The sequence below is a fragment of the Mauremys mutica genome, chromosome 4 (assembly GCF_020497125.1).
Source record: "Mauremys mutica isolate MM-2020 ecotype Southern chromosome 4, ASM2049712v1, whole genome shotgun sequence".
Classification (NCBI taxonomy): domain Eukaryota; kingdom Metazoa; phylum Chordata; order Testudines; family Geoemydidae; genus Mauremys; species Mauremys mutica.
The window spans coordinates 33221682-33235955 of NC_059075.1; the positions used below are offsets into that span (position 1 = coordinate 33221682).

The window sequence follows — 14274 nt, forward strand, 5'->3', positions numbered from 1 at the left end:
ATTTATAACACCATTATAAATCTTGGAGGCAAAGCAGAGTTCAGGGTGGAGGTTGACAGCTCATGACTCCCCATGTAATAACCTCGCGAGCCCCTGAGGGGTCCTGACCCCCAGTTTGAGAACCCATGTTCTGGACTGAGCACTGAGTCCCACTGGGTAGATAAGAAAGATTAACCTAAATGATCTATACAGAAGCCTGTGGAACCCCATAAGATTGGGTCCCTAATCCATGAACTATTGGAACTCATTTACAAAACTTTTCTTAAACATTACATGAATATATTGTCTCATACTATAGAATTGGAATTTATAATCCCTATTCCATGATGAGGTATCTTTGAGCTACAACGTGTCTTAATTAAAACTATCTTTAGATAGGTTTTTCCCCCCAAAAGCATTTTATCACAAAAATCCAATTTAAATTAAAAAAATATATTTTTTTTAATCATTTATTTTTATCCACCCTGGGCTCGAAACAATACATAAAGTTAGACTGAGTTTAAAACAAAAGTGAAAATAAGTTAATACGAAAGGCACATTGAGGCTTACTAGCCCTTTTCTCTCTGACCTGAGCCAAGCAGAATGCACATATGACAGACTGACAAGGTAGGTGAGATAATCTTTTATTGGACCAAGTTGTGCTGCTGAAAGGTACAAGCTTTTGAGCTACACAGAATTCTCCTTCAGGTCTGGGGAAGGAAACAGAGTGTCTGAGCTAAGGACTGGTAAGCAGAAGGGGCAACATGTTGGAGGAGGTCACTTGCAATGAAATGGGAAATTGGGGGTTAAACTGTTACACATAAAGGGTTTGAAGTGAGCAATTAAGGGTAGCAGGCAGTGTGATATATTGCAAACTGTAATAAACCATAAAAATCAGTGCCCCTATTAAGTCCATGGCTTTTGGTGTCTGTCTAGCAGAGTTATGAATTTAAGTTACCAGGCTCACCCTTTGAAGGCGTTGTGCAGATTTCCTTTGAGGACAAGTACTGAAAAATCAGATATGGAGCAATAGCTTTGTGAAAAGAGTTGGTCCATGGGTGATATAGTGTATTTGTCTTTTATCACTTTTTTCTCTGAGCTCATGAGAGAGCACAATGATTGTCTGGTTTCACCCACGCAGTTGTTGAGGCATTTTATGCACTGGTTGAGGTACACAACATGTTGTGACAGATATGTGTAGGACCCAGGAACCTTGAAAGATGTGTTGCGAGTGGTATTGAACACCGTAGCAGTGGAGATATTACTGCAGGTGTTGCATCTGTTTTGGCAGGGTCTGGTGCTGCTTTGATTTGGTGGGTCCTTGTCTGTGGGGAGTTTTCTTCTGATGATGATGTTGGCAAGGTTGAGGAGATGTTTGAAGGTCAGAAGAGGGCTCAGGAAAGACTTCTTTCAGGATGAGGTTCCCATCAAATATGGGTTGTAATCGTTTGATACCCCATATGGGTTCCAGTGTGGGCTGGTAGGTGACAACTAGGGATGTTTGATCAGTGGGTTTCTTTTTCCTGTATTAAAGCAGGTTCTCTTGGGGTATTTTGGTGGCTCTTTGCATTGTGTGATCTTCTCTGGAAGGGTGTCCCTGTTTAGTCAAGGCACTTTTAAATGTGTTTGGGTGTGTATCCCGGACTTTCTCTTAGGAGCAAATTCTGTTTTATCTAAGGCCTGGCTCTAGATAATAGGGTTTGTTTGGTTTTTTTTGGTGTGTCTGGGGCGGTTGCTCAATTTGTGGAAGTAAATGTGGTATCCGAGGACCATCATGACTACAATAACACTGCAAACATGTGACAGATATCAAGGCTTGGATCAAGAAGGAAAAAGATAAAAGTGCACTAACACAGTGAGGAGAAAGACACAGTTTTATAAATCAGAAGCAGAGTTGTAAAATATCAGGCAGGTAGCCAATAAAAGCTAATACTAGCCTTAGATTCTGTGTGGATTACAATAAAAACTGCAGAATCTGAGTCATGCTGAGTAGATAACATAGTAATTGGCAGACAACAGAGAAGACAAATCATTTTACATTAGTCTGCCTTCTAGCATTAATTATATCAAACATTTTAAAGGCTAGTCTTTATGTACACAGTATAAAATGGCTTCTTAGTGAGATTTCAAATGTAGGATTTTTGATATGGTGAGTCTGACTCAAGTTGCTACAATGAAGAATTTCTTGCCTATTGATTTAGTTTCTTACACTCTGTTTGTACCAATAAAGAGATTTTCTCAATACTTGTACACCATCTGTTGTTAATAGTTCCACCTTCTACCTGCGCTGTCAGATAAGATTGTCAGAGGATTGCCATCATAGTTCTGACACATAAATACACCATGAAATACTGTGCACTCTACAATCTTTCTGAAGAAATATGCTGAGCAATTCACATTAAAGTAACTATTGCAGTTTTTTGAAGTCTATGAACTTTTAGTATTGATTTCAGTTATACGAAGTGTTTTCCATAGAGACTTGACTTAAATACATAGTGCATATTTAAAATATAAAAAAATAATCTGAAGATTAAGAGCATCAGTCAAGTAGAAATACAGTTCACTTTAAAAAGCAAGCCACTCCTGTTTAGACTTAACTTTTAAATGAGGATTCCTCAAATAATTATATAGCAACAGTGAAACTGACTATATGCAAAGAATTGTCAAATGCACAAATTTGAGAGAATTCCATTCACTTTAATCCTTCAGCTAAAGCAACAGTAGTTACTTGTAGCAATAAGTAAATTTTCAGACCAAAGTGTAAATCTTACACTGGGACTTGATATCATATAGCATAATTATTTTAAAAGGTGTTTCCACTGGTTTTTGTAAAGGGAAATCATGCCTCACCAATCAACTAGAATTCTCTGAGGGGGTCAACAAGCATGCGGACAAAGGAGATCCAATGGATATGGTGTATTTAGATTTTCAGAAAGCCTTTGGCAAGGTCCCTCACCAAAGGCTCTTAAGCAAAATAAGCAGTCATGGGATAAGAGGAAAGGTTCTCTCATGGGTTGGTAACTGGTTAAAGGATCTGTACTGGGCCCAGTCCTATTTAACATGTTCATAAATGATCTGGAAAAAGGGGTAAACAGTGAGGTGGCAAAATTTGCAGATGATAGAAAACTATTCAAGATAGTTAAGTCCCAGGCAGACTGCGAAGAGCTACAAAAGGATCTCCCAAAACTGGGTGACGGGGCAACAAAATGGCAGATGAAATTTAATGTTGATAAATGCAAAATAATGCACATTGGAAAACATAATCCTAACTATACATATACAATGATGGGGTCTAAATTAGCTGCTACCACTGAAGAAAGAGATCTTGGAGTCATTGTGGATAGTTCTCTGAAATCATCCACTCAATGTGCAGCGGCAGTCAAAAAAAGCAAACAGAATGTTGGGAATCATCAAGAAAGGAATAGATAATAAGACAAAAAATATATTGCCTCTATATAAATTAATGGTATGCCCACACCTTGAATACTGCATGCAGATGTGGTCGCCCCATCTCAAAAAAGATATATTGGAATTGGAAAAGGTTCAGAAAAGGGCAACAAAAATTATTAGGGGTATAGAATGGTTTCCGTATGAGGAGAGATTAATAAAACTGGGAATTTTTAGCTTGGAAAAGAGGCTACTAAGGGGAGATATGATAGAGATCTACAAAATCATGAGTGGTATAGAGGAAGTAAATAAGAAAGTGTTATTTACTCCTTCTCCTAATACAAGAACAAGGGGCCACCAAATGAAATTAATATGTAGCAGGTTTAAAACAAACACAAGGAAGTATTTTTTTTCACACAATGCACTGTCAACCTCTGGAACTCCGTGCCAGAGGGTGTTGTGAAGGCCAATACTATAAGTGGTTCAAAAGGGAGCTAGATCAATGGTTCCCAAACTTTAACAACCTATGAACCCCTTTCATTAAAATGTCAAGTCTTGCGAACCCTCTCCTAAAAATGAATATTTCCAGGGATTTTCTCCTTTACCGGAGTATAAATTATAAAAGCAGTGATCTTGGAAATACACAATTTGTTTTTATGACATGCTTATTACACACGATTTATTATTAATTATTATTTATCATTACAGTATTTTTATTACATTATGAAAAGAGCAACACTCTTCCAAGATCTCACTTTCATAGCTTGTATCACTTTGAATAAGCCTGTTATAAGACAAGGCTCCTATGTTTCATCAAGGAGTATCAGATGTGAAACAGCATGAAGGTATTTAAGAAGCCAACTCAAAGAGTTCCTGTTACACAAGCATTCAGGTCTTGAGCAGTCCAGGCAAACAATGCACGTTACAAAAAAGCTTAAACTTGTTCTTCATAATAATTTTAAAGATAATACTAGCCACCTATTTAATTTTAAAAATAGCAAAAAATATCCACCTCCCTTTCCATTTCTTATAAGGAGTTTTGAAGTTTAAATCTCCTCAGTGCGATAGATATGCTTGCTTTGATCTGCTTAGCTCTTGGAAGTCCAAGGGCTTTGGGCTGCTGGCCCCATGCTGCCCGGGGTCCCTAGGTACAGCTCTGTCTGCCATTAGGGAATTTTTCCCCGAGAACCCCCTGTAATATTTTGAGAACCCTCAGTTTGGAACCACTGAGCTAGATAGATTCATGGAAGATAGGTTCATCAATGGCTATTAACCAGGATGGGCAGGAATGGTGTCCCTAGCCTCTGTTTGCCAGAAGCTGGGATTGGGTGACAGGGCATGGATCAATTGATGATAACCTGTCTGTTCATTCCCTTTGGGGCACCTGCCATTGGTCATTGTCAGAGGATAGGATACTGGGCTTGATGGACTTTTGGTTTGACCCAGTATGGCCGTTCTTATGTTCTTAATCTGTTACTATTAGTGTTGTGGTTGCACCTAGGAATCCCAGTCATTGTTAAGGGCCCCATTTTGCTAGGCATTATACAAACATAAGATGGTCCCTGACCCAAAAAGCTTACAATCTAAGTATACATACTGCAAACTCACTTCAAAAAGCTTGCCTTATTTATGGTGTGGAAGACCCTGCGAAGAACAGCTCTGCAGATGCTAGTGCATGTACAGCAGTAATTAGTGGAAACAATCATGAGGTTATAGCTTCAAGCTTTCTCTGAATGTCCTTTTTTAGTAAAAGCTTTTTTATTTGTTCCTTGTGGCTTTTGCACATGAATAAATGTTTTGAAATATCTAGCGTAAACTAGTGCTAATCAAATCTTATACCTTGTGCAATTTCAGTGGTTGCTGCTTGAGGTCCTTTGCCTCTTTTCCCTTATGGGGAAGGGTGAACCACTTGCCAAGCTCTTAAGAGAAACTGAAGCATAGTACATTTTGTGAGAACTAAAATCTTCCCAGTATATCATGTCCAGAGGCAAAGTCCATCTAGCTGTTCTCCAAGAAATAATAGCAATAATGACCTTTACATAAAATGATATTTATCTAGGATGAAAGCTGGAGAACGCCTTTTTTTCATGCAATATGTATAAGAAAAGTGTATACTGTGAACAGCATGCTGAACACTTAGAGAGTCAATACCCATTCAGATGGAACAAATTGTCAGTTCCATGTAATTGATGATTAAACAACAAATTCAAGTATACAGTCCCTTTACCAGATATTGAAGACTAGCAGGAATATCAATCTATCTTAGTTTTACACTTCAGCCAATCACAATAGCATCTGAGAACTTTTGACATAAAATCAATAGCACAATCCCTTGTGCACTTCATGATGTGTCTAGAACTTCTCCTTTTACAGGGTCAGAATTCTGCTTGAGCTGGGGGAGTTTTGGAGTGGACTGGATTTGGAGGGTGGGGGGGAGATAAAGGGCCACAATTATCTTATTGCTATTATAATGTATATATTTCAATTATAGAAGTACCTTTGGCCTGGTCTACACTGCGGGTGTGTGTGTGTGTGTGTGTCAACCTAAGATACGCAACTTCAGCTACAAGAATAGAGTAGCTGAAGTCGACGTATCTTAGTTTGACTTACCTCGCATCCTCACAGCACGGGGTCGATTGCTGCGGCTTCCCCGTCGACTTTGCTTCTGCCTCTCGCCGAGATGGAGTTCAGCAGTCGACGGGAGAGCGATCAGGATCGATTTATCATGTTTACACTACATGCGATAAATCGATCCCTGATAGATCAATCACTGCCGGCCGATTCAGCAAGTAGTGTAGATGTAGCCTTTATCTCCTACTTCACTACTTGTAGGATTTGGGGACCTAAAGTGCATATGCCATCTCATGCCACTAGCGTAATAGATGTCCCTTCAACACTGTTTTAGAGTAAATCTGTGGGGGCTCCACTGACTACTCTTGAAGGAAAAAAAGATTTCAGGGAGTTCTTTCCTTTTTTAGCATTTTTGTCTTAATAGGGAGGCTTTGCATCAAATGGAGACAGCAGATATACATTCAAGTTTGATTTTGATTTTTGTTCTTACTTAGTTCTGATGAAGTTATCAAGTTAATAGTACTTCTGTGAGATCTACTAATAAGCAATACATAAGAGCTAGCTAACATTACTTTGCAGTGTTGATGTTGTGTTGGTCCCAGGATATTAGAGAGACAAGGTCAGTTAGGTAACATCTTATACTGGTCCACCTTCTATATTGATTAAACTCAGTCTAGGTACCTCCAGACTGTCTAGCAAATGTTTCTGGCTGATGCAATTTATAGGTTTACACTCGCTCCTCTGTCACTAAGAGACAGTCGCCCACTTGGAACAGCATGTTTGGAAGGCCAGGATGGCAACAGGTGATAAAGCAGAGAAGCTGCCGGAGCCTCCCTTGTAGGAAGCATGGCTCCCCTCATGCACTTCCTCGAGCAACCCAGTCCCAGGATGGACTAGGGACAGGACACTGATGATGTTGGGGGTCAGGGGAAAGCTGGGAGCACGAGGTGTAGCTACAAACCCGACAGCGCGGGCACACTCCATCCACCCCGAGTGAGGGGGCGCTAACACACACTCCCCGGCGCCCGCCCACTCTTATCCCCGCTCCCGCTCTACCCCCGCGGCCGGGGCCGGTACCTGGTGTCCGGGGCATTTCTCCAGCAGCTGGGAGCACAGATCCGCGCAGAGCTGGAACTTCCGCCGCCTGAAGTAGCTCCAGGCCTGGAGCAGCGGCTCCATCTCCAGCCCCATCCTGCCGTGTGGGGCGGATCCGGACCCAGCGCCGACCGGCCTCCTCCCCTCAGAGCTGGCGTCCCTCTGCCAAGCAACGCCCGAGCCGGGGCCTAGCGGGAGCAGAGGTGGCCAAGCAGCTGCCTGAGAAACAGCACAGCCCGATTCGCTCTGCCCCGGCCGGCCCGAGCCTCCCGCACGGTGGCGGCCTGGGGATGGCTCCCGCGGATACTGCAGCAGCGGCTGCTCCCCAGGGCACAGTCTCGCTGAGTCCATCAGGGGCAAACTCTGCTCTCCCCGGGCCCGGTGGCCTCCCTGGCCAACCCTCTGTCCAGGCCCGGCCGGCCCTATCTCCCCAAACACCAGCGGGCTGCACCCTTAGCCCTAAGGGTGTGGCAGTGCCCTCTCCCAGGGCTCCCCCCTGGGCTCACCGCAGAGGCAGCCCCGATAATTGCCAAATTAAACTGGTGTTCTGCCCCCCAACTAGTCCCTGAGGGGTGAGTACAGTGATCCACATCCCGTATCAAATGGGCTTGGGGCAGATGCCCTGATACTGTAGACACATACTAAATTTGAAGTCAGTGGGGCAACTCCTCTGCTTAAAATTAAGCATATGTGGTAGCTGAAGTGGAGCTTTATTTTGTATATCTGTTACATTGAATGAGTTTAGTATCTTACTGTATTGTGCCAACTCACACATTCAGGCCTTGCCTAAATACAAATGTTATACAGATCTAACTAAATGGGTTTAACATTAGAAATGGATGTAGTTAAATCCATGCAGCTTTTGTGCAGATCAGGCTTTATTTACAATAGTGTAAATCTGGAGTAACTCCAAGGGGGTGGATTTGGGACCTGCTGCTGCCCCATTGAAGTCAGAGGTAAAACTCATTGATGTTAATGAAAGCTGGATCAGGCCCTTAACATTGGTAACCAAGAGCTGAGTTTGGTTGGGTTGCTAACCAGTCATCCCAAGGATCTGACATTTTATTTTTAAAACTGTCTACCGTTTCATGCCATTGTTCATCTATGATCTAGTATAACATCTCTCTTTACTGAGAACTAGTGGATTGAAGGATTTCCAGTTTGTGTTAAACAATTTGGCCCAAGAGAACACTATAAATATCAGTTTTTCTATATATTATATATAGCAGTACAGTTTTATGGGTTGGAGTGGATTAAATGTTACAGCAGAGCTCTTTCTGTGCTACAGATATGAGAGTTTAATTTTAAGAAGTGTTCATCATTTGCTGCTGTTATTTACCATGATGGGAATTCAGCACTTCTGAAAATCTGGAATCCTGGAACCAGGTAAAGACACTCATAACCAAAGTATAAGAACAGTAAAAATACCTTGGAGTCACACTTCACTTCCAAATGCTAAGAACCCAGTTCTTAGCTCCTCAAGCAAAACATCTTCTGAAGACAGTGGGAAGTCTGATTACGAAGAGTACAGGCTTGGGACCACTGTGAACAGCTGTGCTTTCTCTGTCTTGGAGCCTTCACTGGTTCCTTTTAGCTTTGGCAGAGAAAACCAATCAAGAACTAATTTCAGATATTGTAGTGGTGGAAAAAAGTTGGAATGGTAATAATTATGCTATGCTGTAAAATGTTAATGGTGGACACCAATTACATACCAAAAGTTAATTAGTGTATTAAGCACACTTCATTCAAGCTGAATGAGGGAGCACTTAAATATCCTATTGTTAGTGACAGCTGAAAGAATAGAAGCCACTTCCCAAGGCATGGACCAGCCTGGCAGAGTTTGAGTGAGGGAGCTGTGGGGGTTGATTTAAAATATTGATTGGCTGCAGCTGTTTGCTGGTTTTTTCTTTCTGACAGACACAGACAGTGAGAGAAATGTGGAGATCTTGGCTCTGAGAAGGAGCAGAGACAGAAGACCAGATCCACATAGGGACTTAGGTGCCTCAATCTGAGGTTTAGGTGCCTAAATCCTGGTTTTAGGCAGTACTGTGATCCACGTAGCTGCTTTAAAAAAAAAATTTTTCTGTACAAATTCCTGAGACAGCACCTGAGTTTCTACCTCAGGTATGTGCACTGTTGCCTCACAATAGGCATGAGTAGGGTCTTACCAAATTCATAGTCCATTTTGGTCAATTTCATAGTCATAGGATTTTAAAAAATCATAAATCTCATGATTTCAGCTATTTAAATCTGAAATTTCACTGTGTTGTAATTGTACCGATCCTGACCCAAAAAGGAGTTATGTGTGTGGGAGGTTCCTAGGTTATTGGGGGGGGTGGGATGTGATACTGCTACCCTTACTTCTGTGCTAGTGGTGGTGCAGCCTTCAGAGCTGAGCAGCTGGAGAGTGGCAGCTGCTGGCTGGGAACCCAGCTCTGAAGGCAAAGCCACCACCACCAGCAGCGCAGAAGTCAGGATGACATGGTGTGGTATTGCCACTCTTTTGCGCTGCTGCCTTCAGAGATGGGCCCTCAGTCAGCAACTGCCACTGTTTGGCCGCCCAAGTCTGAAGGCAGCAGTGCAGAAGTAAGGATGGCATGGCATGGTATTGCCCCCTTACTTCTGTGCTGCTGGCAGGGCGCTGCCTTCAGAGCTAGACACCTGGCCAACTGCTGCTACTCTCTAGCTGCCCTGCTCTAAAGACAGTGCAGAAGTAAGGATGGCAGTACCATGACCCCCCTAAAATAACCTTGTGACCCCGTCTGCAACTTCCTTTTGGGGCAGGACCTCTAATTTGAGAAATGCTGGTCTCCCCTGTGGAATCTGTATAGAATAGGGTAAAAGCATACAACGATCAGATTTCACAGTCTGTGAATTTGGTAGGTCCCTAGGCATGAGATAAGCACCCAAGTGCCTAAGCCCCTGTGTGAGGCATAAGCAGGAGAAGACAGATGGAGGAGTGCCTGTCTTCCCAATGGGGCTTGATCCAGTAGGTGTGCTCTAAGACAACTACAAAATGGAGGAGGAGGTGGGGTTGGTGCCTGTATCTTTTATCCCAGTGATTATTCACCTGTAATATGGGAGACCCAGGTTCAAGTCTCCCCTTCTGCTGAAGAGGGAGACAGGATTTGAACAGGACTCTCCCACCTGACTGTTCTAACCCAAGGGCTGTAGAATAGTCTGATGGGGCAGGTGAGGTTTCCATCAGTTTTTCCTGTTGAATTATTAGTTATTGAAGCAGGAGGACTGGACCCTGGGTCTCCCCCCAGCCAGGTGACTAATTTAACCCTCAGGCTATAGAGTCATTCTCTCTCTTTCTGTCTGTCCCACTCAATATGTATATAAAATAGAATGGTATGATGCTTTCTGGGGTACCCAGGGTTTTGAGGCACCTCGCTACCACTTGCGCCTTGCATGAGTAAGCCTTTACTGTGCCTATCATGGGTCAGCTCCCTGACTCCACTGGCCATGGGCAACATAAGTGCTCCACTGACCCTCTGCAGGTTAGCAATAGGTTATTTGTAAAATAAAATCATAACATAACACGCATTCTAGAACTTTGACTTATTTACCTTGATACTTCCTTGTCTTACAGAGTAAAGCTTATCCCAAAGTCCTTCCAGCTTTTTTCATCCAGGCCTGGCTGTGATCCCTTTTTCATGCAACAAAACACTCAGCTTGTCCCCTAAGTAAAGGGTGCAGAGTAGCAATCTCTTGGTACCCTTAAATATATCAGGCCAGTTCTTTCTGTTTTTTTTCATAAACAGGACACCCTCTACCGACTGCTTCCCCACCCCCATGGCCTTCCTCTCATTGATTTTTGCAGTTTTTTAATCAGCATATGTCTCCCTATGCAAATAAGCTTATAGTGTGAGACATGGAATACACAATGACCAGAAGGGAAAGCATCTGCTACCTCCTGCTTGAAAAGAATCTGTTTAAGACATGTTACCTCTTGGTTACCTGCCTTAACTCTAACACTTGGAGAATATAATTTCCAGTATAGATACATAACTTCTTAAATATTATCCATACATAAATTTTGAAATTATGATAATGATCAGTGAGCTTCTGGATTGTGATAGAGACCTTACATGCTACCCAGGATTTCCTTGTAAAACACTGTGCATTCCCGTGCCCTCTGCCAGTTGGCATCAAGAGGTCCCTTGGTCATAAATGATTGAACAGAAGAAGGCAAGCAAGGATCTCCTTCCCCTATCAGTAAAAAGCGACAAAGAATCCAGTGGCACCTTATAGACTAACAGACGTATTAGAGCATAAGCTTTTGTGGGTGAATACCCACTTCGTCAGATGCATATAGTGGAAATTTCCAGAGGCAGGTATAAATATGCAGGCAAGAATCAGTCTAGAGATAATGAGGTTAGTTCAATCAGGGAGGATGAGGCCCTCTTTTAGCTGTTGAGGTGTGAACACCAAGGGAGGAGAAACTGCTTTTGTAGTTGGCTAGCCATTCAGAGTCTTTGTTTAATCCTGAGTTGATGGTGTTAAACCTTGTTATCTCTAGACTGATTCTTGCCTGCATATTTATACCTGCCTCTGGAAATTTCCACTACGTGCATCTGACGAAGTGGGTATTCACCCACGAAAGCTTATGCTCCAATACGTCTGTTAGTCTATAAGGTGCCACAGGACTCTTAGTTGGCTTTTTACAGATCCAGACTAACACGGCTACCCCTCTGATACCTTCCCCTATCAGATTATCCCATAACTCAGTGGTTAAAGCACGCTCCTCATAGGTGGGAGATCCCTGTTCAAATCATATAAAGGAGCCAGTGCTTAAGCTCCCTATATAAATCAGTCACCATGTGGCAAGTACTGCTCTTGCTGCAGTGGTTGTCAATTTGCTGTGATTATATCTGAGCTCTAGAGTATGAGATTAGGCGTTAGAATTTTGTAGGGTAATTATCTTGGGAACAGAAGCAGGCTGATTCCTCTATGAACAGGATGCCTGCCTACTGAGACTCAGCCCTTGTGCAATTGCTGAGGAGTCCAGAATTAGTGCGGAACCTGAGGATCCTTCACAGAATTGTGAGTGCACCATCTTTTAGTTAGATAGTCTGGGGAGATGGTGTAGAAGGTGCTGTATTCATCAAACTGTGTCCTCAAGCAATTGAGTAAATATTTGGGGATTTCATTACTTAACATCTATTAAACCTGTTGAAGGGACTTACTATCTTATCCCACGTGAGTCTTTTGGGCTGTACTGAACCAAATCAACCAAATTGCTTATTGCTGCTACAGAAGATACCCTTTTCACAGGTCAGCAAGGGCGAGTATGCATACCAAGAGGACACTAAATGTTATTCCTCTTATATCAGGTCACGTGATTGGGAGTGCTGAGGAAATTCATTAGTGTTGTTAGCATGGGGAGGGCACCAGCAACTGTGGGAGTTTTGGTTTACCCTGTTCTGTCATATTTTCTTCCTGTTTAATATAATTCCTCTGTATATATTATTCCTTAGAAGTCTCCACCTATCTGGCAAGCAACTCAGGGCTATCCTGTGGTCGGAATTTTCCATTCAAACCGCCTCGCTGCCTGGTGATCCTACTAGGAGGGAGCAGGGATCGGAGAAGGCACCATCAAGTAAATTTATCTGGTAAGAGAATAAGGAAGTTACACCCTACTGAGCTTGAGGCGGGATCCAGATGAACCCAGCACTGTCCATCAAAAACCCAAAAGGAGCTTTCTTTGGTGTTAAAGGAGCTCTACACACCAAAGAAATATCTGATACATATAGTTTGTTTTTTCCTCCTAATGGAAACAATCCAGGAGGTTCCTAAATATTAGCTAATGGCTTGGACCTAGGGGAAATAATGTGCATAAACACTGGTTTATTCTGATGGGGGCAGGAGGAAGTAGCACAGGCTATGCTTGCACTGCTCATGCCTAGCAGTTTAGAGTTGGATTATGGCTGGCCTATGCATGAGTGAACGCATGAGGACAAGGTAGCACAAAGCTCCCTATATGGGGAGTGCTTCTCTGAGCTAAAAGGGGATAATAAGGATTGTGAAGATGAAGAGGTAATGCCATAGCCCTATCCTGGTCTCTATCGATGGGAGCACACACTGCATCTCATGAAAACATGTAGCAACTGGTGGGCTTATTCTGCACACTTTGTGCTTCAGCCTCCGATCAAGCATGCTTCTTAGTGCTCCACTTGAGGATATCATGCTCTGCACTGACTTCAGTGCAGGGTTGTAGCCAAATAACTATTGAGTTCTTAGCTTGTTTAAAATTGCAAACCCTACAGCATATATTTAATGGTTTGGCATAGTATCAAAGGGTATGCAAGACATGGTATTCAAAGGGATTATGAACATTTGCCAGTAACTATTGATTTATTAAAAAGATTAGTAGCAGTGCTTCCAAGCATTTTTGTGAACGTTTATGAGACCATGCTTTTTGAAATATCTTTTGTTAACATTTTATGTAATTTAGTACATCTGGGGCGCTATTTTATAATAGAATACAAGGTGAAGGGCACTTGCAGTTTGCATTTTGAGGTCTGTACATTAATTCTAAAGTTACCTGGGACTAAAACAGATGAAACTGATATGAGCAGATGTAACCCACATACCTTGTGAGTGCGGTGTTCTGTCCCATCTAGTGGCACTGAGACCACTTAGGGTATGTCTACACTACGGGATTACTCCGATTTTACAGAAATTGATTTTTGGAAACAGATTGTATAAAGCCACACTAAGCACATTAATTCGGTGGTGTGCGTCCATAGTACCGAGGCTAGCATCGACTTCCAGAGCGTTGCACTGTGGGTAGCTATCCCATAGTTCCCACAGTCTCCCCCTCCCATTGGAATTCTGGGTTGAGATCCCAGTGCCTGATGGGGCAAAAAACATTGTCGCGGGTGGTTCTGGATACATGTCGTCAGGCAACGGCAGACCCCTGTTTCATGCCTTTTTTCCTGGGTTACCTGTGCAGACGCCATACCATGGCAAGCATGGAGCCTGCTCAGCTCAATGCAGCAGTCATGAACATTGTAAATACCTTGCGTGTTATCGTGCAGTTTATGCTGAACCAGAACCTGCTGAACCAGGCGACGAGAGTGATGAGGACATGGACACAGAATTCTCTCAAACCGCGGGCCCTGGCGCTTTGGAGATCATGGTGTTAATTGTGCAGGTTCATGCCATGGAACGCCGATTCTGGGCCCGGGAAACAAGCCCAGACTGGTGGGACCGCATAGTGCTGCAGGTGTGGGA

The 14274-nt window shown here is 42.8% G+C and overlaps 2 protein-coding genes across 10 annotated transcripts in view; one reads left to right on the forward strand and one right to left on the reverse strand.

The window, feature by feature from the left end:
- The window catches only part of TTC8 (tetratricopeptide repeat domain 8), a 92166-nt gene that overhangs the window by 58730 nt on the left and 19162 nt on the right, over positions 1-14274 (reverse strand). Inside the window, exon 1 of one of the 8 annotated variants that reach the window (XM_045015120.1) lies at positions 8461-8567. The exons of 4 other annotated variants lie outside the window; for them this stretch is intronic. Coding sequence is in view for 1 of the 4 variants with exons in the window: in XM_045015113.1 (XP_044871048.1) it covers positions 7015-7128 (114 nt within the window). In the remaining 3 variants the exon portion in view is untranslated. Of the gene's footprint in view, positions 1-7014; positions 7213-8460; positions 8568-14274 lie in introns of those variants that run through there. 3 more of the 8 variants (XM_045015118.1, XM_045015113.1, XM_045015114.1) reach the window with 3 other exon arrangements.
- EML5 (EMAP like 5) overlaps positions 7079-14274 on the forward strand; it is a 337324-nt gene continuing 330128 nt past the window's right edge. Inside the window, exons 1-3 of one of the 2 annotated variants that reach the window (XM_045015105.1) lie at positions 7079-7604; positions 8321-8418; positions 12516-12650. The gene's annotated coding sequence lies outside the window, so the exon portion shown is untranslated. Of the gene's footprint in view, positions 7605-8320; positions 8419-11755; positions 12651-14274 lie in introns of those variants that run through there. The other variant, XM_045015106.1, reaches the window with a different exon arrangement.